The 25,431-nt window shown below is 42.7% G+C and overlaps 1 protein-coding gene across 3 annotated transcripts in view; it reads right to left on the bottom strand.

Annotated features, from left to right (window-relative positions):
• The window catches only part of LATS2 (large tumor suppressor kinase 2), a 71,959-nt gene that overhangs the window by 13,089 nt on the left and 33,439 nt on the right, over nt 1-25,431 (bottom strand). For all 3 annotated transcript variants that reach the window (XM_088458597.1, XM_088458599.1, XM_088458598.1), the window contains 2 exons: nt 12,106-12,238; nt 8,430-9,952 (listed from right to left, as the gene is read on the bottom strand). In XM_088458597.1, coding sequence (XP_088314723.1) covers nt 8,430-9,952; nt 12,106-12,238 — 1,656 coding nt within the window. The remainder of the gene's footprint in view (nt 1-8,429; nt 9,953-12,105; nt 12,239-25,431) is intronic.

The following is a 25,431-nucleotide window of genomic DNA, read 5'->3' as shown; positions in this document are numbered from 1 at the left end:
AAACATTACAATTAAGGAACATACTTTGGTGACAGGATGTAAGACAGTTCTATTGACTAAGCCCGTACAAGAGACGCAATGGTCGTTCCAATTTCTCTTTATCCCAGTATAGAGCGTACAGACTATGCAATCTTCTAAACGACGGAACGAACATTGTAGCCAATTAATCTTCTCTCTTGCACACTATGCAATCATCGTGTAGATCACTGTCAGCCCATAGGAAAGATTGGACCATTATATCTTGTGGTTTTCCAGTCGGGTGTACACACTGCACAGGTATGACCTAATCCTGACAGCCGGCTTCCCGACTGCTTAATCCCGGCGAGGGTTAAATGACAGGTGTCTAAATCTAGACGCCCGGAGACCGGCATCCCGATCGAAGGGATGCAGAGCGCAGACAGCTGTGGGGGGTGAGGGTTAGGTTAGGGGATCCCGGGGGAAACTTTGGGTTAGGCACCCCCCCCAGGGGAACTTAGCTTTAGGCGGCGGGGAAGGGGGGGTTAGGTTTAGGCACTGGGGGGGAAGGTTAGGGTTAGGCACCCCTAAGGGAGGGTTAGGGGGTAGAATAGGTTAGTGAATACTTACCTGGGGACGATCGGGATTTTCATCCTTGTCGGGCTGCCGTTGTCGGGATTTGAACCGCCGGGCATGGGTCCGGCAGTAAATCATACCGATTCCCACTGCACAATGTGTACCACCTCGTTCACGACATCTTCCCATCTCACATGCAACAAATCAGATGAGATGAACGATGCAGGTGAACGCGCGATTAAGCGCACACACTATGCGATGTGAACGGCATTGTCTTACCAATTTGCCTCAAAACGACATAGTGGCCAATATAACACGGCACGCCGCACGCTGCAGAGTGTGCCCTGCCCTTTTGGCAGCTCCCCGCTAAAACATGACCGGTGACGTCACCACCCGCGGGCCGCAGTGTCCTGCGGGTGGAAAACATTGCGGTGCAGCAATCACCACCAGTGCATAGATGCCGGGCGCATGCGTCTGGCATCTATTCACAGAGCCAGGGGGCAGCCCGGCATGTCCTTAAGTGCTGGCCACGCCCCCAAGAGTCCATCTTAAAGACACGCCCTTTTCTCGTGAATCACGTCCCCTTTTAGACAGGCGCGCAGGAGTACCCCTTTCTAGCGTGAACACTATACCCTTCTATCCCACATCCATTAGCAGCACATCAGATGGGACGAGCCCAATGACAATACACGTGAACATGTGACTGAGCGTACACAGTACGTGATGTAAATGATATGTCGTTGCAATTTGCCTGAAAAAGGCATACGGTGTAATATTTTGCCAATGTGTACCCAGCCTAATGCTAGGTACACATTAGAATAAGGTGTATCCCAGCCGACCGGACGCTTGATGGAAGGATATATCCGGAGGCCGTACACACGACATACCCTTCTATCCCATATTCACAAGCATGCCGTTGTCAGCCTGGTTGGCCCATCTGACGTGCAGCACATCAAATGAGACAACCCCACTGATGACGCACGTGAACGCGTAACTATGTGGACCACATGTTGTTCCAATTTGCCTGAAAATGACATTGTCCATATACAGGTATTGCATAATGAGAGGGGATCCTAGCCCAAGTTTAAAGAAAAAATTAGGAACTCTGTTTACAACTTTGAGTTTGACCAACCAAACTCCATCAGGAAGGACATGCACTGTTTAAAGTTTTACCCCTAGGTAGAGCGCTGCAGACCCTGTTTGGTGCCAAATAAAAGATATAGTCACATGGGAGCTAGACATACAGCGATTTTAGACTGCATTTCAAGTGAGAGATTAGAGGTATGTTTCTTATCATCATATAGATAATATTTGAGGCTAAAAGGAGCCGATAACCTCATCAAGGGTAGCATATAGTGAGGGAACAAAAGTTGCCCAAGAACCAAGCGCTGGGGGCCCACCAGCAGAGATCAACCAAGAATAAAGATATGTTCACAAAAGAAACATACATAAAAATAAAAAACAGCATTGCGCAAGGTACAAAGAAAGCCAGGACAAAAAGTACATTAGATAGCAATGTGGGTAACAGTTGGACACCACAGTAGGAGCAAGAACATTAATCAGATTAAAGGACATGGGATCAATCAAGCAAGTGATTAAAGGGCAGCAGAAACATCCAACCCCACAGTTGGAGGAAACAAGTACAAAGGGGATAACAGAAGTTTGAGAAGGAGCAAAGAGGAGGAAGTGAGAGAGGGAATCTCCATGTGGATAGTTTATACCTTCTCTACAAAGGTTTGGGGAGAATGGAAAAAGAGACAGAGGATAGTCTCAAACACAGAATAGGGGGCGATAAATTGAGCGTACACGGATGTAGCTCAAAAGGGAAAAGTGGGGGAGGTACAGGTGCCACATCTGCTGCCTGTAAACCAAACGTGGCATATAATCGCCGTTCACCGTCACAAATGTTGCCTTCATGAGGAGAGTAAGAAAGCTCATAATCTTTCATCAGTAACATTTTCCAAATAATTGTGATCAGCAACAAATTTCTGCTTAAAAAACCGAGAGGTGACCCCAGAACTTATTTTTTTCAGAAAACATTTTGAATACAGGTCGAGTCTCCCATATCCAAATATTCTGAAATACGGAATGTTCCGAAATACGGAATATTTTTAGCATGACTGAGATAATGAAACCTTTGCTTTCTGATGGTTCAAAGTACACAAACTTTGTTTAAGGCACAAAATTATAAAAAATATAGTATACAATACCCTTCAGGCTCTGTGTATATGAACATACATGAACTTTGTTTGATGCACAAAATTATTGAAAATATTGTATAAAATTACCAGCAAACTGTGTGTATAAGGTGTATATAATACATAAATGCATTCTGTGTATAGATTTGGGTCCCATTCCCAAGATTTTTCATTATGGTATGCAAATATTCCAAAATACGGAATATTCCGATGTCCAAAACACCCCTGGTCCCAAGCATTTTGGTTATGGGAGACTCAACCTGTAACATTCTACTGATGCTTCAAGAAAGAAATACAAAATCAACATAGTAAAGTGAAGCAGTCTGTTCTAAGCGTTTCTAAATCACCAAAGCACAAAGTCCGGGAAACGCCAACCAAACTCCCTACACGTCAAGAAATAAGCAATAAGAACAAAGCCCTGACTGAACGCCTACAGAAAACTTGTATTCATGACTCGAGTTACATCCAGGAGAAGTATAAAATGGTTATAGCACAAGTCTACATTTAGCAACATACAGTATGTACATCAGACTTTTTTAAATTTTGTACAGTAATTCATATAATTGCTTTCATTATGTTTAGCTCTACGCATGCACCGAGGGATCTGGGTAATGTGACATATCAGACGCCGTGTTATAGTAAATGTGACTTAGTGCTTCCATTAATATCAAATCTTGCTTTAACCACTTAATGGACGTGGACGTACGGGATGCAAACGCGGCCAACTGTGCTTCAGCTGACAAGGAGCAACCGCACTGACCCGATTTGTTTTTGAAGCGAAAACCTGTTCTACACATGTGCAGAAGTGATCTCCTCCGACTCCCCGGAACCGGCAATTTCTTACTGGTTTTGCCAGGAAAAATAGTCAGTTAAGTGGTTAAAAAGAGGGCGTCTACCTTCCAGCCTTGGATTTTAAAGTGCCTCACATTCCCCACAATAGCATGCCTCCAACAACACTCAAAGATCAATACAAGGGCTGACCAGCAGAGGTCCTCACTAAGTGTAAGTATGGACATACTGCTGGACCGAGCAATCAAGGAAAGTTTCATTGACGCTGGGTTTGCCTATTTTTAAGATTGCCCACTTAACAACCTACAACCAACTCAGTTAAATTTACTAAAGTACGGGTTTACAAAAATAAAGGTGTTTCCCATAGTAAGCAATCAAATTGGAGCTTTTTTTTTTTTTTTTTTTTAAAGACATACCATATAAATGATGGCCAGAATCTGATAGGTTGATTTGGGCAACACTTCCACCAGTTTAAACTCACACTTTAGTAAATTACCTCTCAGACTTCATATTTAAGTACAGACATTCTATTATTAAATCAAATGAATAGACCTAAAACTCTGATACCCAATATAAAATAAAGTAGTTTATTTAAACAAAGATTTGCTCTTATACTTGCCAGGTTTCCAAAAAGACACTACCCGGTGTTAAACAGGTGCTTTGCTGATTTCTTGGTTTCATTGTAACAGAAGACAAACGATATTTGGCGTCCTATTCTTACGGTTAGCGCTCAGAATAGACGACTGGAATACGTTGTACATGTCATTCCTTAAGGTGCTATATTTACTGGGTACTGAACAGAGTATTTCATGAATGTCATGCCCACAACCAATAAGTGGGGACAGAAGGAAAGGCTCTTGAATTCTGGACAGATTATTCTTTCTCCCCAGCTGTCCTGAGTATAGTCACAATTAGACAATCTGCACATATGCGATGCTGCAAAATTCCTCTAAAGATAGTAAATGAACGATTACTTCATCTAATTTAAGCTGTATTTCAGAGTGGTGCCCATAATCAGTCTACATGTCTGCCAGTGGGAATGTGACTAATCTATTTCTATTACTATGACAGTCTGTGTGTCTCTGCTGGGTCACTGCAGAAAAAATGATTCACCATTAAATTAATTTTGAAAGAAAATCGCCATCTTTCACCGGGTCAAATGTGTACAACATGAATGCAAAAAACAAGTAAGGCCGCTAGGACAGTACTGAAAAGCAGAGGCTGTGCGTTACTGAGCAGAATAATGAAATGAGAGGAGTGCTATATACTGAACTAAATATGCTGAGGCACAGAGTGACTGACATCCTGACAACCTTGCTTTTACAGATATGCATTCTGTAGATTGGTTGATTCATACACAGGGCATTGTCAGTGATGTCCACAGTTCAGAATTAGGTTCTCTCTTTGACCACCACAAGATCTGAAGCTGGCCACACATCTAAAGATTATCTGTTCAACCAGCCAACTAGTTGATTGGTTGGAATGAAAATCTGGTAAGGTATGAAAGCAAATGACAATCAGCAATTTGCTCCCAAACGCCGGAAAATGGACAAAAACTTTTGTTTGAACAAATTGTTTAGATCAAACATTTAACAAACTTGTCTGAACGACCATTTTCATCTGTTTTCTGGCATTTAGGAGCAAATTGCTGATCATCAGTTACTCCTATACGTTACCAGATTTTCATTCCAACCAATCAACTAGTTGGCTGCAAGCTGGTCTAGTGTGCGGCCAGCCTAAATGTGTGGGAGGAGCTTTATCTGTCTGTAATAGAGTGTGAGGTAACACTTTTTTTTTTTTTTTTTACAGAGCTACAGCTGAATGTCATATAAACACTGAATAATATATTAAGGGGCATATTCAATTGGGTGCGAAAAGTCCTGTACTTTTCGCATGCAGGACTTTTTCCCGTCATCGTTGGTTTTCCATGCGGAAAAGTATCGCGCGCGTCCCCGCTTATCTCCGTATTCAATTAGCCATCAGCGAAAACGGCACCCGGCGAATTCGGACCTGGCGAAAAGTACTGTCAAAAAAGGGTAAAACGCTCTGTACCCACCGAAAAGCTGCACTAACATAGGGGATCACTATAGGGGTGTTCTAGTACCCTTAATAAAGCTATCCTTGTTTTTTTTTTTCTCCAAAAGCATGTTATTAGCGTCTTTGCATAAGTGGTGAAGAATGGCATTAAGCAATATTTTTCCATCAAAATAAGTAGTCCCAGCAAATTTGGGGTACATAAAAATGGGTGCCAGCATATTTTGAAGTTGCTAAAGTGAAGTTTGAAAAAAAAGTAAAAAATCCACCTGCAGCAACCACCTGCAATCTTAAAAATACCTGGGGCATACTTGGGGACCCCCCTGGAGTCTAATTCACTAGTTTTTAAGTTTGTTCCCCAACTTTGTTTTTTTTCGCCCCCAAAATTAAAGTACTTGTTTTGGGGTGCTCTTAAGTATTTATGAAACTTTTTTTTTTTTAACATAATTTACCTTTGGGTGGCTGTCCCGAGGGTGTAGGGTGGTTCCCGCAAGTTTGCACCAGAAAACCCAAATTCTGCACTTTTTTTCGACAGCTTTCATCGGCGAATCTTTTTCGCTTATTCAAATGCATTGACTTTCCGCACGGCGAAGAGTCTTTGTAATTGAATACGAGGATACGTTTTCATCTGGCGAAATGACGTCACTGGCTTTTCGTTCCTAATTGAATACAGCCCTTAGTGTTATTCAATTTTAGGGCTTAGTGTTCCTTTAAAATTGGGTTGAGTGTAAATTGCTTACACTTTCCATAGGCAGAAACTCAACACCCCTAAATCCTCTTTCTGGAACCTCCGTACTGCACCCAGGAGAGAACCATCGCTAAGCAGGAAAGCAAAAATCATCTGCAACTGGAATATGGACGTGAATAACCCAACGGATTGAGGGAAAAAGGAGCTACCCCTATCCAATCAGATGCGTCAGGTCTTCCACACCCACTGAAGTAGTGGACTGAGGGCCTGATTCAGCTGTGGGAATACAGTAATACAGAGCAAGTAACTCTATACCTGGACAAACCATGTGCAAATGCATAAAAATAATTTTGCAGGTGGGGTAAATACTGGCTGCTTTTGCATGTAGCCTTCAAACACTGCACAGCTTTATATTTATCTGCAATTTAGATTTCAGTTTGGACACAACCCTCCCAAATCTAAATCTGTCTACACATTTTAAATCTGTCCCAGCATGGTTTTACCAAGATGCACAGTTACTGGTTCTATCTTTAGTCTATTCCCAAAGCTGAATCAGGCCCTGAATCTCTAGGATGGCTCACTCGAGGCATGCCAGCTTCCATCTGCAAGTACTACATGCGGCGATGCTACCTAACGTAAGGAGGGCCATCCCCTTTATTATTACTACTACTGCCTTTGCAGGAATGCTTTAAAAGAATTTAAAAAAAAGAGCTGTGAAACCGACATCGTGCTGACCTAATCATTTGGGAATCAGACCAGTTATACATGTAAACAATGCACTAGAGGCAGTAGCAGAAATAGAAAAAAATACACGTCGCTTCTTTTGTTACTTTACACACTTTGTTCAAGTCCGCAAGTCTCCTCATTTGTTTCTGCTAGTACAAATGCTGGGATCACTATCCCAGTGGTCAGGATGCCAGCACCAGAATCCCGATGGTAAGTATTACGGTTAAGCACCAGGCGGAGGGGTTAGGATTAGGCTGCAGGAAGGGGGAGGCATGGTAGGATTAGGCTGCAGGAAGGGGGAGGGATGTTAGGATTAGGCTGCAGGAAGGGGGAGGGATGTTAGGATTAGGCTGCAGGAAGGGGGAGGGATGTTAGGATTAGGCTGCAGGAAGGGGGAGGGATGTTAGGATTAGGCTGCAGGAAGGGGGAGGGATGTTAGGATTAGGCTGCGGGAAAGGGGGGTAAGGGTTAGCGTTAGGCTGCGGAAAAAGTCGGTAAGGGTTAGGCTACATACCTGTAGGCATCGGGATGCCGCTGTTGGTACTCTGACCACCGCCATCCCGACTGCCGGGTTCCCGTACCCAACCCCTAAAGCAGTGATTTCCAACCTCGGTCCTCAAGGCACGCTAAAGCTGGCCACACATCTAAAGATTATCTGTCCAACCAGCCAACTAGTTGATTAGTTGGAATGAAAATCTGGTAAGGAGTACAATCAGCAATTTGCTCCCAAGCGCTGGAAAATGGACAAAAACTGTTGTTTGAACAAATTGTTTAGATCAAACATTTAACAAACTTGTCTGACCGACCATTTTCATCTGTTTTCTGGCATTTAGGAGCACATTGCTGATCATCATTTACTCCCATTCCTTACCAGATTTTCATTCCAACCAATCAACAAGTTGGCTGGTTGGATGCAAGTTGGTCTAGTGTGTGGCCAGATTTACAGTCCTGGTTTTGGTGATATCCATGCTAAAGCACAGATGGTTTAATCAAAATAACTGAGGTACTAATTAAGTTGCTTGTGCTCAAGTATGGCTATCCTTAAAACCTGGACTGTTAGTGTGCCTTGAGGACCGTGGTTGGGAACCCCTGCCCTAATGTTTATAGACATATTTAAACTTCAACTTTAAACTTCATTTAACATTTGTTTTAAGTACTTGCCCTTAACAAAAAAAAAAAAAGTCTCTTTGTTTATGTGTGTTTTTTTTTGTTTATTTTATTATTCCCAAGTGGGATATTTTTGTTTTGTGTTTATTTTGATTTCAAGTGTGTGTGTGTACATGCTTAAAAGACAAGCTGGTAACATGCACAAGACTGGATTTAATTAACGCAACAATTTTGAGTCCAACACCTGCCAAGAACACAAAATGGACACGGCCCTTTATCGTTTATAAGCTGCAGGCCTTAAATCAGCGGATTTCTATGTCATAAGAGCGAAATAAGTATATTCAGCGGACAATTACCTCAGCCATCTCTTGTTCCAGCTGTAACCTTCTGTTGACTTTCTGCTGGTAGGTTTTGAGAACATTTTCCACATGCTGTTCCATGTAAAATTTAAAGGCAAATGGAGAGTAGCTCTTAATTCTAGATTCCCTCTTCTCCTCATCTCTGCTGTTTTTCCGCACTGGCACAGGTGATGTCTGAATCTGCTTTTTGTCTTTCCCAGACTTAACTGCTTTGGAATTCTTGCTCACCTTCTCATGTTTTACATCTCTATTTTCTTCCCCCTCATGACTGCTGGTCACGTTATCAACCACCCGCAGGTTCTGCTCTACTCCCTTGCATAGAGAGTTCAAATCGTGCTGCTCTGCGCTGTTCTGTAGCAAGAGATGCTTTGGATAGGGCGGTGGAGGAAATCTCAGATCCTGGTTGCCATATTCCACATTGATCCCGTAAGGACCCGGGCCACCGACCGGTAACGGATGGGGCTCGATCATCTGTGGGTTTTCTGCTACTTGACTTTGTGCCGCTACCCAACCAGGGTGGAATGGCCCTACCGCAGTCTGGGGTTCTGGTCTCATTACCCTCATACTATTGACTTGCTGGAGTATATGGGCAGATGTCACAGTTGTGATGGTATTTGGTGAGGCCATGGAAGAGTCAGGTTTGCTTTGGGGAGCCTGCCTCAATTGTACCTGCTTTGGCTGCTGGTGGTTATTAAAGGAGTTGTTACGACTGGGTGCCTGGGATTCTGGTCTGAAAGGGACATGCTGTCGCGGAGAGGCGTCCATTCCAGATCCCTGAAGGGAATCACGGCGTGACTGCGCATTCTGCCACTGACACACACTGCCCATATCATACATATCCATGTTTAAACTATTTTGTGTTGGAGTTAGAAGGTTCTGTGGTGTGTCAGGATAGTCGCTAGAAAATGGAGGCCCTCTTGGCATGACAAGCATTTGGTGAGAAGAAGGACTTGACTGTTTTTGGTGAGGGTGTGGCATATAGAGACCTGGTGGGGCTTGTGAATAAGTATGGCCCGGGCTGGAATGCGGTACGGGACCTTTATTCTGCATAGTCACATAACCTCCATCTGGCTGCATTTTGTTCTGAAATGATGGAGTCCTTTGAACGCCATACCCCATAGGATCCCCTTGGACTAAGTGATGCTGGCGCCCGTAGTGTGGACTGTTTGATGCATGAGGGGGTTGCATGGGTAGACCCTGGCTGGTGTGGTTTCCAATAGCGTAGTTCATTGCAGTAGACTCTACGCTGGTGGCATAGGCCTTTTGTTGGTGCTGGTGCCCTCCAGGTGAGTTATGCGCTGTAGGCCTCTGTCCTGGCCCATTCATTACCCCAGGCTGGGGGGCAGACAGCAGGAAATCCATATACTGACGTGGAACATCACCCAGGACAGTGGATCCTTCAACTGGAAAGCTGGGCCCATCATAGGCTGCATTGCTCATTGGATGATAAGGTGAAAAAGGCTCACTAGGTCCTTCAAAACTTGACCGATGTAGAACATTATTTGGAGCTGCGCTTTTCCCTTTAACATGAGACAAAAAGACAAAGGAAAAAAAAAATAGTAAATCATTTGTTTAAAGAGTTTGTAACACATCAAATAATTCAATATCACATACCTAATTATATCATACTGAATGTTTACTGACTATATGACTGCCTCTGGTTGATAGAGCAGACAGAGAACCATCCTATACCTTTTAAAAACAATAGTACTTTGAATCCAGAATTCCTAACATTTTGTGGGGCCTCTCCTGTCGCGTGGGCCTCCCCATATACTCTCTGTACTTGAGAAACTCTGCTTCTCACTACTCATTGCTTTATAATACACTTATTGATAGCATCCTAGACCTGAGCAGGAGAGGGATCTGGGCCCTACTCCTCCAGAGGACAATTGATCGGAGACAGTAAGGTCTGGGGTTGAATCTAGCTCAACATCGACCCTGATTAAGGAAGATGCATATAAGGTTTACTATTGTTGGCACCTCGCACCTAGTGGGTTTGAAACCTCTGCTGTATGTTGGCAGGAAGTATGGACATTGATAAAGGTCTGGTCCTTTCCAAAGATATCTTTATCCTGGGACAAAGTTAGAAGAGACCTTCTTGACATTGATTCTCTCATGCCCGGTCCAGATGGATTTATGGTCCTTCCTACTCTGTTACCGTCTCCAAGTTACTGACCCACACACAGCAAAACTAGCCATGCACAACCTTGCAGCAGCTTGGTGCCGCCACATCCTGGAAGCAGGGTGACCCTTCCAGTGTTCCTTCACTTACATCCTACATATGGTTTATTGCCCACATGGAATAAATTACTTACCACCTCCATGGCAAGGAAGACAAATTCTGCCAGATTTGGTCAACTTGGCTGAATAGATGACCCTCTTACCTATCATCCTGCTTTCACCCTTTCACAACAAATAAACTACAAATAAACTATTTTTTTTTCTTTTCCTGTTTGTTGTTTATGGTGTCCCACTGTACCATATTGTATGACTAAACATTTGAATCTATTCTATGTATAGTTACTTCCCTGTATATAAACCACATTTTTTATAATTAAAATAAAATGAGGAAATAAAAACAGTGCACAGATCAGCTTCAGCAGCGTGGACTGACCCACGCCCTGCTGCGCTCTGCATTACAGGTGGGGCAGGAGAAATGCCATGGTGGGAGGAAGGGGGGTGGTGGCTGGGGAATCAGTATGATTCAAATCCCGGCAGCCCGGCAAGCGTGAAAATCCCGATTTTAAATTAAGGTAAGTATCGTTAACCTTTCTAACCCCTCTAACACTAACCCTCCCTTAGGGGTGCCTAACCCTAACCTCCCCCCAAGTCCCTACCCCACCCTAAGTCTCCCGGGGGGTGCCTAACCCCCCCCCCCTTCCCCTAGCCTAACCGTGCCGGGAGGGGGGGTGCCTAACCCTAAATCCCCCCCGGGAGCCCCTAACCTTCCCCCCCCTGCGGCTGTCTGCGCCCGGCTTACCTTTGATCGGGATGCCGGGCTCCCTTTGTACGTAAAATGACAGGCGTCGAGATTTCGACGCCTGTCATTAAACCCTTGCCGGGATTAGACCGTCGGGATGCCGACGGTCGGCATTCAGACCGTCGGCATCCCGACTGCACACCGTGGCTGGGGCTAATGAACGAGAATGATGCCTCAAAAATTTTTTATTGACCCTTGTGGAAGGTAAGTAGTATACACATATATAAAGAAATGTGTGTGCAGGGGAGAGGTGTGTACCAATAAAGTCAAGCCTATGGACTGGTAAGTTGGGGGGGTTGAGCCATTGGTGGGGATCTATCACCTCTAGGGGGTGTGGGGGGGGGGGGGGTAATGCCACTGGGGATCTGTTGCTGTTGTGGGATCTATTGACACTGGGGGGTGGGAGGTAATTTTACAATGAGGGCCATTGGACACATGGGGGTGTGAGACACTCCCTAGACATATTTTTTGGGGTCTAAATAGATAAATATATTTTAAAAAATATGCTCAACTTAATTAAATTAAAAAAGAAAAAAAAAAAAGATTCTGAATGTTTTTGTATTTTTTTTTTTGGTTGATTAGTCACTTAAGTATTTAAAGCAGTATACACAAAACAATCCCTGTAAATAAGGGTAATACACTGTGTAGTGTATGTCTCAACATGCCATGTATTCCTCACATGTAGCTATTTACCTGGTGACGTCTGCTTGATCACTTGGACGATTTGCTCATTCCTGGGGTCCAGATACCCCATCTTACTGATGAATTCCAGTGCCGCCTCAATGCTTCTGCTCCCCGTCTGCTTCAAAGCCCTTACTGCCATTTCCTAATTGCAAGAAATAAGAACATTATGTAGGTAGATGTAGAACAAATGGTCACATTCTGATGCAAGAAAATATGGATAGTAAAGTCAAGGTGGGATATCAAAATGAACTGTTGAGGATTGGAAGATTTCTGACCATTTTGTTGGTAGGGCCTGTAAAGCAAAGGAGAGACCAGAGCGAACGGTAATTCCAGTGCAAGAGTTTAGAACAAAATGATTTTTGCTCACACGGAGGGGACAGAAGACCTCATTCAGAGCAGCTCGCAAAATGCGAGTGCTCGCTCTGAATGAGAGCGGCCGCTTCTCTTTAAAGAGCCGGCCTCCTGGCCACTCGCTAAGCTGTGGGTGGCCACCCACAGCTTTAGCGAGCGGCCAGGTTGATGGTCGCGATGGTCAAGACCATCGCGACCATCGGGGCTTGTGACGAGACCCTTGTGGTAGGGTCTCGTCTACCGCAAAGCCCCAGTGAGCTTTCGGCTCTATTAGAGCCGGAAGCTCACCACTGACATTACGAGTGGTGTCAGTGGGCCAGCCCCCAAACGGCAGGCGTTCTGTCGGGAACGCCTCCATTTGGCCAGCCACCCCCCAACCCCGCCTACAAAAAGGTGCGAGCTGTCGATCACCATCGACAGCCGCCCCTTTTGTAGTGATCCCCGAGCGAATTTCTCTCTCGCTCCGGGACTTGCGCACACACAGTGCGGCCGGTGCGCGTGCGCAGGGCCACAACATCAATCCACTTGCGCGCATAGGCACTTGCGAGCGGGTCTGAATGAGACCCAGAGTGCCATGTGGTAAATACTGGAGCCTAAATTGATTACCAAGAAATTCTGGCATAGAAACAGAATAATGATGCAAGAGCCACAGCATAAGTACACATGTTCGACACCCAAATACCAATAATAGAAGGTGCATGGTAAATTTGCCAATAAATGGTATGGGTTGCTAGAAAGTGGCTATTATTAGGCGATTGGGACTTATTTTTTGTGCCCAAATGTTTCGAAAGTATTACAATTTATGATATATTTCAATAAAGCAATACTGGTACCAAATACTATTACGAGTACATGACATGACCACAAACTAATAGAAAATGTATACAATCAACATCAGTCAAGACGTAAAACCACTACATCCCGCAGAGGATATAAACCTGTTGTACTGTCCTCCAGTAGCATCCAAGCATCCAGCAAGCTGCGAGATCAACAGTTACGCTAAGCACCAACAATGGCAGATGGATAAACAATAACCTCAGGGTAAATAAGGCTTCCTGTCACCATCTCGATTTATAGCCATTTGTGGATATAGAAGGCAGATAAATGTCAGAAGGGGAAACTGAGTATTTACTTTCCATTTAGGCCATTCACTCTCCCCTTGTCTGGTTTGCTTAGGAGTTTTATTGGCAAACTTAAAATAAAAAGAATGTGATAAAGGAGGGAATTAAAGAGACTAAATAAATGTATGAAATGACTTCAGATTTCCGTGTGAGTCAGAGTGCATTTGAATTATTTTACCAGTGCCACAAAAAGAACGGATGCGAAAATAAGAGCCATCATTACTAGTGGTCACCTGAGTGATGTCATTACAGGAAGAGTTTAACCCCAAACCCTTAATTATATCACCAGCAGCGATCCACCCAAACACACCTCCACTTCCACCTGTGGTTTTCCGGTCAGTAGTTTTTATTCTTGTCCAGGTCTATGAAAGAAAAAATGACCTAAAAGGGGTATTTTTATGGGTGTTCTGAATTGTGTACTTAGACTAACTAAACACGTAAAGAGGAAATACTCGTTCCTTAAATATACTCATAAAACACATTTTTCAAAGTTAATGCTATTTTAAAATAGTCCTGGTTAGCAAGGTCCATGGAGCCTATCCAGTTGGTGGCTCTGCTGTTTCCCATGAGAGCACTCGATATATAACAAGTGGCAAGGCCTTGTAGAAAGATTGACACTGAGCTGCTGGTACCGACAAAAAAAAAAAAGAGAAAATTAATTTTAAATATGTTTTAGGACAGTGTTAAGTGCAGGACAGCATTCTAAAAGGAGGACAGAAAGTCCCTTGAACAAAGCTTTCTGTATTTTGGTTTAGAAAGTTGAACTCTACAAATGCCTTTTTAGATACTTGTACCACACGTAATGGTGCAGTAAAGGGAACAGACAGGAACATTATTCTTTGTTCAAAAAAAAAAATACAGTCCTTACAAGGTAATGAGAACTATCAGTCCGACCGTTTAAATGTATACCTACAAAGCCTCATAATATATTTATATATAATTTCATAAAGGTCTGTGACGTTTACTAGTGTACGTATGTGTATAGATGCGTGGGTGTGTGGGTGTGTGTGTGATCTCTCTCTCCTCTATATATATTTTTTATGTCCAGTCTCTCTTCTAGTTGATCTGTCTGGTCCTCTCCTCTTCTGTTTATGTGAGGAATGGTCTGTTCAGTCTAGAGCACCCCTTCTATGTATAAAATGATCCATTTGCAGGAATGACCAACAGGAGAATTAGTAGAGCTGCCAGTTGCGGTGGCAGGCTATAAAAAATAACCCTGGTACTCACCATTTTTCATTGAAAAATGCTATTATTTATATTCAGGCTTCTAGTAATGATTTATATTTCTGCACATCTAAGGGCAACCATGGTAACCACAGTCACATGACAAGATTTTGGTGAGCACAGCAGCTTTGGAAAGCCCCTCTGAACTCTGGGCCTGATTCAGACACGTTCGCTAAGCTGCGAACGCACGCTATGGGCGATCATCGCACACTTGCGCATGCATCAAAGTACGCATGCGCGAACCAGTCACTGCGGCCGGGAATCGTGCGCTCGTAGTACACAGACTGAGCGCTACTTTGAGTGACAGATAGCGCCATTTGTGGGTGGTAACAGGGGAAGGTGCTTGTGAACGGGGGAGTGGTGCTGAGAACGCAGGCGTGTCTAGCCGTCCAAACTGAGTTTTATGGGTGTGCATAATTCGCACACGTCACTATATTTCAGTCTGCAATGATTGCAGTGCTTGCGGTGGGGTAGGGTCTACCTCAAGTGCTGCGTGCAGCTCCGATGGCTCTCGATGTCACGATTAATCACACTTCCTGCAGATGACGTGTGCTATAAAAGAAAGGTGGGCGTTTTTATACTCCGGCGAGCGATCACTGCCATCGCTCTCTAAGGCATAGAGGGCATCCATTCACCAGACAGTGTGATCGCAGCATTTGCAGACCCGGCCCCTTTTAGATACGTGAGAGCGCAGCTTTGCGTCCTGGGCTGAATGAGCTCCTCTGTCCACTATTAAACCCCCCCTCTCCTTCTCCCTAGTCCCCTTTCCCGTACATGCTGAGAGCAGTGAGAATGATGTGTGACAGAGCCATACTTTGCTCCATCCAGGGAGATTTTAAAACTGAGATTAACACATGCATACTAATAAAGGAACTTAACTTTCCCTTTAAAGTTACACAAAAAAAAAAAAAAGAGAAAAAAAGACTATCTGGAATTGCTGCTTGAAGATTCATAAATATGTAATGACGGATTGATTCGGCATGCGACATGCTTTGTTGAACCTGCTCAGCGGCATAGTGTCTCTGGAAAGTATTTGAAAAAATTGTTAACTATGTATAATCTCCTAATATAAACTGCCAAGAATGTCCTTAGGGACTATTTATGGGAGAAACTAAAACTACATGTTTGAAAAAGTAATACTAAAAGTAAAGCTGGTTGCATATTATAAATCATATCAATGGGACTCTAAATATTAGCAGTATAGGAGAGGTGTTCCAGTAAGTCAAATTAGATTGCTAAAACCATAGAAGTTTCCAGCGGAGGGGCCACAAGACATACCAACAGCGTTTTGCATACTTCTGTAAATTAATGGGTCCAGAGGAATCCACCTATCTAACAGGGTATCTCACGCAATGGATTACAGCAAAAGCTGTCTGGAAGAGAAGCCGAGCTAATTTGACTTCTAGGAATTTGGAAAAGTATTTTAGGTTCAAGGGTAAGATTATAGGCAACCTCCAGCTGTGGGGGAGAATAACAGCAGAAATTCACCTACAGCTGGAACGTAGAAAAATAAAAATACCCATCATTGCTATAATAACTGACCCATAATATTTCTACATTATATATACACAGGTGGAGTCTCCCATATCCAAAATGCTGGGGACCAGGGGTATTTTGGATAACTGAATATTCCGTATTTTGGAATATTTGCAAATCATAATGAAATATCTTGGGAATGGGAGCCCATTATACACACAGAATGTATTTATGTGTTATATACACCTTATACACACAGCCTGCAGGTAATCGGATACAATATTTTCAATAATTTTGTGGTTCAAGCAAAGTTTGTGTACAGAAATGAAATTCATTTATGTTTCATATACACCTTATACACACAGCCTGAAGGTCATTTTATACAATATTTTTAATAATTTGTGCCTTAGACAAAGTTTGTGTACATTGAGCCATCAAAAATCAAAGGTTTCATTATCTCAGTCATGCCAAAATGATTCCATATTTCGGAATATTTGGATATGGGAGACTAAACCTGTATTAATGTTGGATGTAAGACCATTTTTCATGTAGAGGTCGTATTTACAGGGTTTGCCGGCTGATTATAAATAGAAGAGACTTTTGCATTGAATATGGGTTGGCACCATTTACATAGCCCATCTACACTTCGCTATATCTGCCGGTTTCTTTAAACATTTTCCCCATCTTAGCCTAATAGAAGTTTTAATGCAAGATTATGCGATCACGGGAGCCCTGGGATAAACTTAAGCGGAGTTTTCCTATAACTGCTGGCAAATCTAACTGGTTACATGCCGGATCTAGCACCGCCAACTTCCAGAGACATGCAGGGGAGGGGGGGGGGGGGGGGGGGGCCCGAAAACAATAAAAGTCCCCCCCAGCAACTAATCTATACAGCAGAATAGTGATAGGTGTATTTATTTTCTGAGATAAGTAGGTGTCTGCACAAGATTACATGCAACTCATAATAAGGAATTTATGATGCAGTATTATATCACCACCTAATTACCATTGGGCAGAAATATTTCCTAGTGTAGGACGCATGCCACCACTGTACTGTGGCTAAAAAGACTGGTAACCTTAGATTTAGCACTACTTCACATCCCGTAGGAAGGCAAAGAAGGAAGCTGTAGATTAAAAGCATGTGTAACACGCTTAGGAGAGTAACTCATATATGTGGAACGTGCTCTTATAGAGACTGACCATTCCTGCCATATTTTAGTGAGAATGTAAACATTTCATACCTGCCTATCAAAGACAGATTTCTCAGAAAATGCTGCTGGTGAGGACGACCTAGAAATATGAGACCTGTACCCTGATATTTCCTCTTACGTTTCCAAAACATTACAGAAAAATAGCAACATAGTATATATGTGTATATGTAGATATACACAGGGAAATGTCTACACAGTTTCAGATTGTAGACTCTACAGCAGGGATGGGGAACCTAAGGCCCCCAGAATCATTTGGTCTGTCCCTCTGAGCTTTTTTTCTGCTAGCCTCATCTGATTAGCAGGGTGCCTAGAATGGCAGCCTGCAGCCAGAATCTATGCAGCAGTGCCACGTGGAGCGTCCTTAGGATGCTTCAGACAGTCACACCGCTGCCCTTACAGCTCCCCAGAGCATCCTCAGGATGCTCCGGGCATTGCTGTAATGACCGGCGAGTGTGGCCCCACCCCTGTGTGATGTCACACAGAGGGTCATGGCCTGTACCGGGCTCACAAATAATGTTATATATATATCAAAATGGCCCTCGACAGAAAAAAGGTTCCCCACCCCTGCTCTACAGTCTAAAACAGACTTATTTCAAGAGAAAAACAAATAAATAGTATAATTGTCAATATAATTAATACAATCCAATTAAAAGGCCCAAGTTTCCAATTAAAAGGTCCAATCACCTGTTAGACTGCATGGGGATAGCCTTTGATCCACTCATTCAGTGTCCAGACACTAATCAAGCAAAAGGGCTAGTCCACTCCAATGTTTTACAGAGACTAAGAATATCACACTAGTTAAAGCATTCTTGAAAAATGACGCTCATACCAAAATAAGCTTCAAAACTTGGCGGAATGGACTATACTTGCATAGTGCATGGCTGTGACCGATCAGTGCTGATCGGACGGTCAGGCATGAAAAATCTTCCAAATTGGCCGACTGATCCGATCATTGCTCAGCCGAACATGGCTGAGCAATGGAAGGATGGGAGGAAAGCAGATATCGTTGGCCATACAAATATCTACTGTTTTTTAGGCTGTTCGATTAATGGCCAGATTCAGAAATGGGCACAGTACTAGCCACAACTTCGTCTTTTTCCGCAGTCATGACTGCGTCTTTACGCTAATGTCGCGGCCAATGCTCTTCTTACTGAGATGCCCACTGGCTGCAGCGCTAATCCGTAGCTGTGCGTGCACCATCGGACCCCCCCATCAAACATTGATTCTGCACCACTCCTACGGTATTACAGAATCTCTGTCTGTGTCACTGCAAATGAGTCTTTAAAACGCAGTAGATGTTCGCAACTCGCCTGCGTCTGGCTGTAGCCACCCCCGTTACTACCCAGAAATGCCCAAAGAAATTGCATATCTCGGTGCATGTGAATCTTAAGCTGCATACACACAACGATTTTTTGAACGATTATCGTTAAAAAAATCGTTGACTTTCTGAGTCAAACGATGAACGATAATCGATCATGCGCGTTCACGTTTGTAGTTCAGTCAGACTTGTCAACTCAACGATTTTCATTAAGGGAATATGCAAAAATCATTTGTAGTTCCAAAAAATCGTTCATCACACTTTAAAAAATCTGACAGATAATCTGACAGAAAATCGTTCATAAAATCGTTGGTAACAAAATCATTGTGTGTGTATGCAGCTTCAAGAGTGGTAACCACCGGGAGGTATGTGCAAACTAGCGTGTGGCATCGACATTACGTATCAGACCCAAAATGTCTACTCTCCCCCCCCATTATATGTTTATCTAAACATATACATTTTAGGATTTTACTGTGAAGCCAGAAAGATCTCCCATCATCTACAGTGAAACAACTGGTTGTGCTAAACCTGCAGAATAGATATCGGGGGATAAAAGCCTTGTGTTACAATTGGTGGAGATTTAAGTTATTTACTCAGAGCAGGCCTCTCCTCTAGAACCTGTACAATGGACACAACATCACGGATGAGGCTCAATATAATGATCTGTCACAAGTTCGGATATATACATGTTTGTAGGATTTCATCTTATTCTTGTTCAAGCTCTCTCCAGAAATCCACCTGTTTACTTATGTTGTTTCTAAAAAAGATCACCTATTATGTCAGGAATCTCTTCTCTGTAGTCTGGCTTCACAGATTTGGCCGATTTGGCTTTCCAGCTATGTAGAGTATGTGTCAGACCAGCAATGTTTACAACTAATTCTGCAAAAGCATCCAGGCTCCAAAAATAATGTGTCTGCCCTGAATGACTTATGGGCGTCCCAAGATGGACATCCAGCTTAGCTGTGCCAACCAGAGCTCCAAAAATAAGGGAACACACAAGAGATGACATTTAGGAAAATGCGTCCAGCACAAACATTCACATCATCACTGCATGACGAGGAATATAAGCAATGATTAATTGTTGAATGATTTCATTTGGTCCTATAGGACACTTTTAAAGTGTTCCTTGTATATCTTTTCAATTGACTAATATATAAAACTTTGATTTACTATTCAAACTATTTTACTGAACAAAGTGTGCAATACATTATTAATATTTTTCTTGACAGATAAGAAGTAAAGAGTGAGAACTGCTATTAATATGTGTAGTACAGGTAGGAGCAGGATAGGTGTATGGGTATATTATGTTCGGGTATATATATGTATTAGTGTGTGTAGTACAGGTAGGAGCAGAATAGGTGTATGGGTATATTATGTTCGGGTATATATATGTATTAGTGTGTGTAGTACAGGTAGGAGTAGGGTAGGTGTATGGGTATATTATGTTTGTATGTTTGGGTATATATATGTATTAGTGTGTGTAGTACAGGTAGGAGCAGAATAGGTGTATGGGTATATTATGTTCGGGTATATATATGAATTAGTGTGTGTAGTATAGGTAGGAGCAGGATAGGTGTATGGGTATATTATGTTCGGGTATATATATGAATTAGTGTGTGTAGTACAGGTAGGAGCAGGATAGGTGTATGGGTATATTATGTTTGGGTATATATATGTATTAGTGTGTGTAGTACAGGTAGGAGCAGGATAGGTGTATGGGTATATTATGTTTGGGTATATATATGTATTAGTGTGTGTAGTACAGGTAGGAGCAGGATAGGTGTATGAGTATATTATGTTTGGGTATATATATGTATTAGTGTGTGTAGTACAGGTAGGAGTAGGATAGGTGTATGGATATATTATGTTCAGATATATATATATATGTATTAGTGTGTAGTACAGGTAGGAGCAGGATAGGTGTATGGATATATTATGTTCGGGTATATATGTATTAGTGTGTGTAGTACAGGTAGGAGCAGGACAGGTGTATGGGTATATTATGTTCGGGTATATATATGTATTAGTGTACAGGTAGGAGCAGGACAGGTGTATGGGTATATTATGTTCGGGTATATATATGTATTAGTGTGTGTAGTACAGGTAGGAGCAGGATAGGTGTATGGATATATTATGTTCGGGTATATATATGTATTAGTGTGTGTAGTACAGGTAGGAGCAGGATAGGTGTATGGGTATATTATGTTCGGGTATATATATGTATTAGTGTACAGGTAGGAGCAGGACAGGTGTATGGGTATATTATGTTCGGGTATATATATGTATTAGTGTGTGTAGTACAGGTAGGAGCAGGATAGGTGTATGGATATATTATGTTCGGGTATATATATGTATTAGTGTGTGTAGTACAGGTAGGAGCAGGACAGGTGTATGGGTATATTATGTTCGGGTATATATATGTATTAGTGTACAGGTAGGAGCAGGACAGGTGTATAGGTATATTATGTTTGGGTATATATATGTATTAGTGTGTGTAGTACAGGTAGGAGCAGGACAGGTGTATGGGTATATTATGTTTGGGTATATATATGTATTAGTGTGTGTAGTACAGGTAGGAGCAGGATAGGTGTATGGATATATTATGTTCGGGTATATATATGTATTAGTGTGTGTAGTACAGGTAGGAGCAGGACAGGTGTATGGGTATATTATGTTCGGGTATATCTATGTATTAGTGTACAGGTAGGAGCAGGACAGGTGTATGGGTATATTATGTTTGGGTATATATATGTATTAGTGTGTGTAGTACAGGTAGGAGCAGGATAGGTGTATGGATATATTATGTTCGGGTATATATATGTATTAGTGTGTGTAGTACAGGTAGGAGCAGGACAGGTGTATGGGTATATTATGTTCGGGTATATATATGTATTAGTGTGTGTAGTACAGGTAGGAGCAGGATTGGTATATTATGTTCAGGTATATATATGTATTAGTGTGTGTACTATAGGTAGGAGCAGGATAGGTGTATGGGTATATTATATTCAGGTATATATACGTATTAGTGTGTGTAGTATAGGTAGGAGCAGGATAGGTGTATGGGTATATTATATTCAGGTATATATACGTATTAGTAGGGAAGTTGTAAGGGTGTATTAGTATGGGTAGTATAGGTAGGAGTAGAATAGGAGTTGAGTATATTAGTGTTGGTAGTATAGGTAGTAGGGTAGTTGTGAGGTGTATTAGTGTGGGTAGTACAGGTGAGAGTAGGGTAGGTGTGAGATGTATTAGTGTTGGTAATATAGGTGGGATTAGGGTAGGTGTATTTGTGTGTGTAGTATAGGTAGGAGTAGGGTATGTGTGATGTGTATTAATGTGGGTAGTACAGGTAAGAGTACAGTAGGTGTATTAGTGTGGGTAGTACAAGCGAGAATAGGGGGTGTGAGGGTTTATTAGGGTTGGTAGTATACATTTAGATAAATGTAAGTAGGGTAGGTGTGAGGGTGTATTAGTGTTGGTAGTACAGGTAGAAGTAGGGTAGGCGTGAGGGTGTGGGACTTCCCGATTAATGAACAATTGAACGATAACGCTGTCGTAATCGTTCAATCGCTCATTTTTCTCGTGTAGTGGATACGCGCTAAGTCTACTGATGACAGCGCATCTTCCCTGACTTCTGAATCAAACTGACAGGCTCACAAAGTCCACATTATTTCCACCATAGATATAAAAAAAGAAAGTAAACAAGAAACAAGTTTACTTGTTCATTATACAGGCACAATGTGGTATATGGCCTCTGCACACCTAGAATTTCAGTTAACAAGTACCAAAAATGTAACTGCAGTCCCTCATAATAAGTTCTGCCTGTGACATGCTGGGACTTGCAGTTCTTCATAGTATCTGGGAAAAGACACATCATATTGCTTGAGCAGCGTTCTGCGAAGGCGCTGTACACATGTTTGTAGTACAGTCTGTTACCCCAACCGAACGGGTTTTGTTTTTCGTGAGGTGGTGGGGCCAGAGAGTTGATGACGCAGCATTGTATAGAAGGGGACGAGGATGCAATGACGCGTTTCACAGCACAGTATCCAGTATATTTTGGAGAGAATATGAAAAAATGTCAGCAAGTATGCATTGCTATATTTTCTATATGCTGTATGTAAGCCTCTGGCTTCAACTCAATCAAGGTTTCATTGCGCAACTAATTCTAGGACCTTAGATTTCACAATGTCACTAACAGACTTGTAACATTTGCTCAAAGAAATAAATTTTTTTACCTGTTACAAAGTTTAGGAATGTAACAAAAAAAAAAATCATGTCTGGTCAGAGCCATTGCATGATTTAAATGCAGACAGGAATGCAGAACACATACATACTTTTCATACTTGCACAGGAGGTAAATATATACCAAAATAAATAGCTTGCTCTAGTACCTTAATGCATAACGAGTAGGGTTTCTAACCTCATGTCTGTTAAAGTATTTGTTAATACTATGTAAATTTTTATTTTTTTCCCTCATATTGTACAGAGCACTGGAATATTTTGGCGCTATTGAAACAATGAGGCAGAGCATTACCATCGGTTACAGTGGCGTTAAGTTCATCCCAGACGCCTGGAGGCAAGTTATAATTTGGTGCCCGTCACAGCCGCTGATACTGTATTGTAGCAATTTGCATGCAGACAGGCAGATAGACGATAGCAGCAGCTGGTCTGACATGGAGCTCTCCACTAGTGTATGGTGGTTTCTCAGGTGCCAGGAAGGGGTACCATGTATTGGGCGGCCATGACGGTACACTCCGGGTACATAGTTACAGTCCTAAGTGGGGTGAATATTTTGTGGACAATGGAGGAGGTGCCCCTTCAGAGCTTGCACCCCGGCGGCAGGCGCCTCCATTGTCTCCCATAGTTCTGCCCCTCATCGGTTAACATTACTTCAGCTGTGGGACAAGTTCCCAGCTATCCTGCCAGGTCTGGCACCCAGTTTCTTCTCACGTCAAATATTTGTTGGTTATAACTTTATGGTGTTCAGAACACACAAACAGGGCTTTTAAAGTAATGGGGTTAAAAAGGCATCTGTCCTAGTAACTCCTTGTTTCTAAGAAGGAGTTCTCCTATTTCAAGTTTTTTGACCAGCAATCGTAAGATCTTGATAAAGGTCCTAAATATGGAACCAAAACACTATGGAATTGTATGTGACTTTTTGCTGAATAAAACTTTTGAAACCTTTTGTAAATCTGGTGAGTGCACCCCTCTTTTCAGAATAAATATTATAATATATATATATATATATACATATATATATATATATATATTACACACACCATACATACAGAGTGGCCAAATTAATATGTCCACCAAGAATTAACATGGCTTCAATTCTGCTAGGCATGGATTCTACAGACAGTCTGTGTGTTTTGTGGGGAATATTAGACAAATGTGATGAACCGCATCTGCCTCCACCAGCTAAATAGTCGTGACGATGCAAGAAGGATCCCTGCTGTCATGCTGCTGACCCTACCATCCTCACCCTACCATCTTCATGGTGTAATTGAAAACTTGTTACGTCAGACCACATGAGCAGTTTTCAATCATGTACTAGTGTTCACTCTAGGTCTGGCACCAGGCAGTGCGCTGGACCTAGAGAAAGGGCATTCCAATGCGCGCACGCCCAAATAGGGGGCGTGGTCATGAGAAAAGGGGTGTCTCTAAGACACGCCCCCCTTTCATCAGTCTTGGCGGGCTGCCCGCCCCCAAGCTCTCCCTTCTCGGTGAATAGATGCTGGGCACATGCCCCTGTCATATATCCACCAGCGGTGATCGCTACACCACAGTTTTCCTCACCCACGGGACACTGCGGCCCGTGAGTGGGGACGGTACCTGCAGGCTGATAAAGCGGGGCGCCGCCAAAAGGGGCAGAGCACATTCTGCCCTTTTGAAATCGGGCAGGGCGCAGCGCCCCAATAAAACAGCATAGTGGGAACGCTAATGTACAGTACAATTCCTGTGCTCCTGAGCAAATTGGAGGCTGCTTGTAGCAGATAGCAATGGCATACGGATAGGGCTTCTGCAGCCCATAAGATGAAATGTGCAGCATACTGTTCATTAAGAGGCCATCTGAATTGTTCCCCGATTCATATTATCCATAATGTGATCCACTGTTGCCAGTCTATGGGACTGAACAAGTCTGCCCATTCTCCGTTCCGCTCGAGCATCTGGTAGCCATTTACAACCACAGGCCTTAAGCTTGGACCCAGTTTTTTGTCTGCTGGTCCACTCTGTGTGCACTTTAACAATTGCCGCCCTCCAACAATTCACCAGTGTGTTATGAAACATCAAAGTATTTGTATAAGACCCCTTGAGCCACACTACAGGAGGTCTTCTGCCTATAACAGCCGCCCATTGTTCCTTTAGAGTACACTCACTGGTACTTAGGATGCCGCCAGGTCTTAAAACTGAGGAACTTACACAATACTCTGGTAATCACAGGATAATTATTGACTGGAGTAGTATAAACAAGGCAATATACAGACAACATAGGTCATATTTGCTGACAGGATAACTACAGAGCAGTGCCAGTAATATATTGCGAGTGGATGGCAAAACAGCAGGGGTAGATAATCACTGATAGCAGAGGTAACGTACAATTACAAACAACAGCAGAGTTGATAAACACTTA

This window comes from Taudactylus pleione, unplaced genomic scaffold (genome assembly GCF_031769625.1).
Source record: "Taudactylus pleione unplaced genomic scaffold, aTauple2 ptg000842l, whole genome shotgun sequence".
NCBI classification, from domain to species: domain Eukaryota; kingdom Metazoa; phylum Chordata; class Amphibia; order Anura; family Myobatrachidae; genus Taudactylus; species Taudactylus pleione.
The sequence above is the reverse complement of the archived record's forward strand: the minus strand, read 5'-3'. Positions and strand labels throughout refer to the sequence as shown.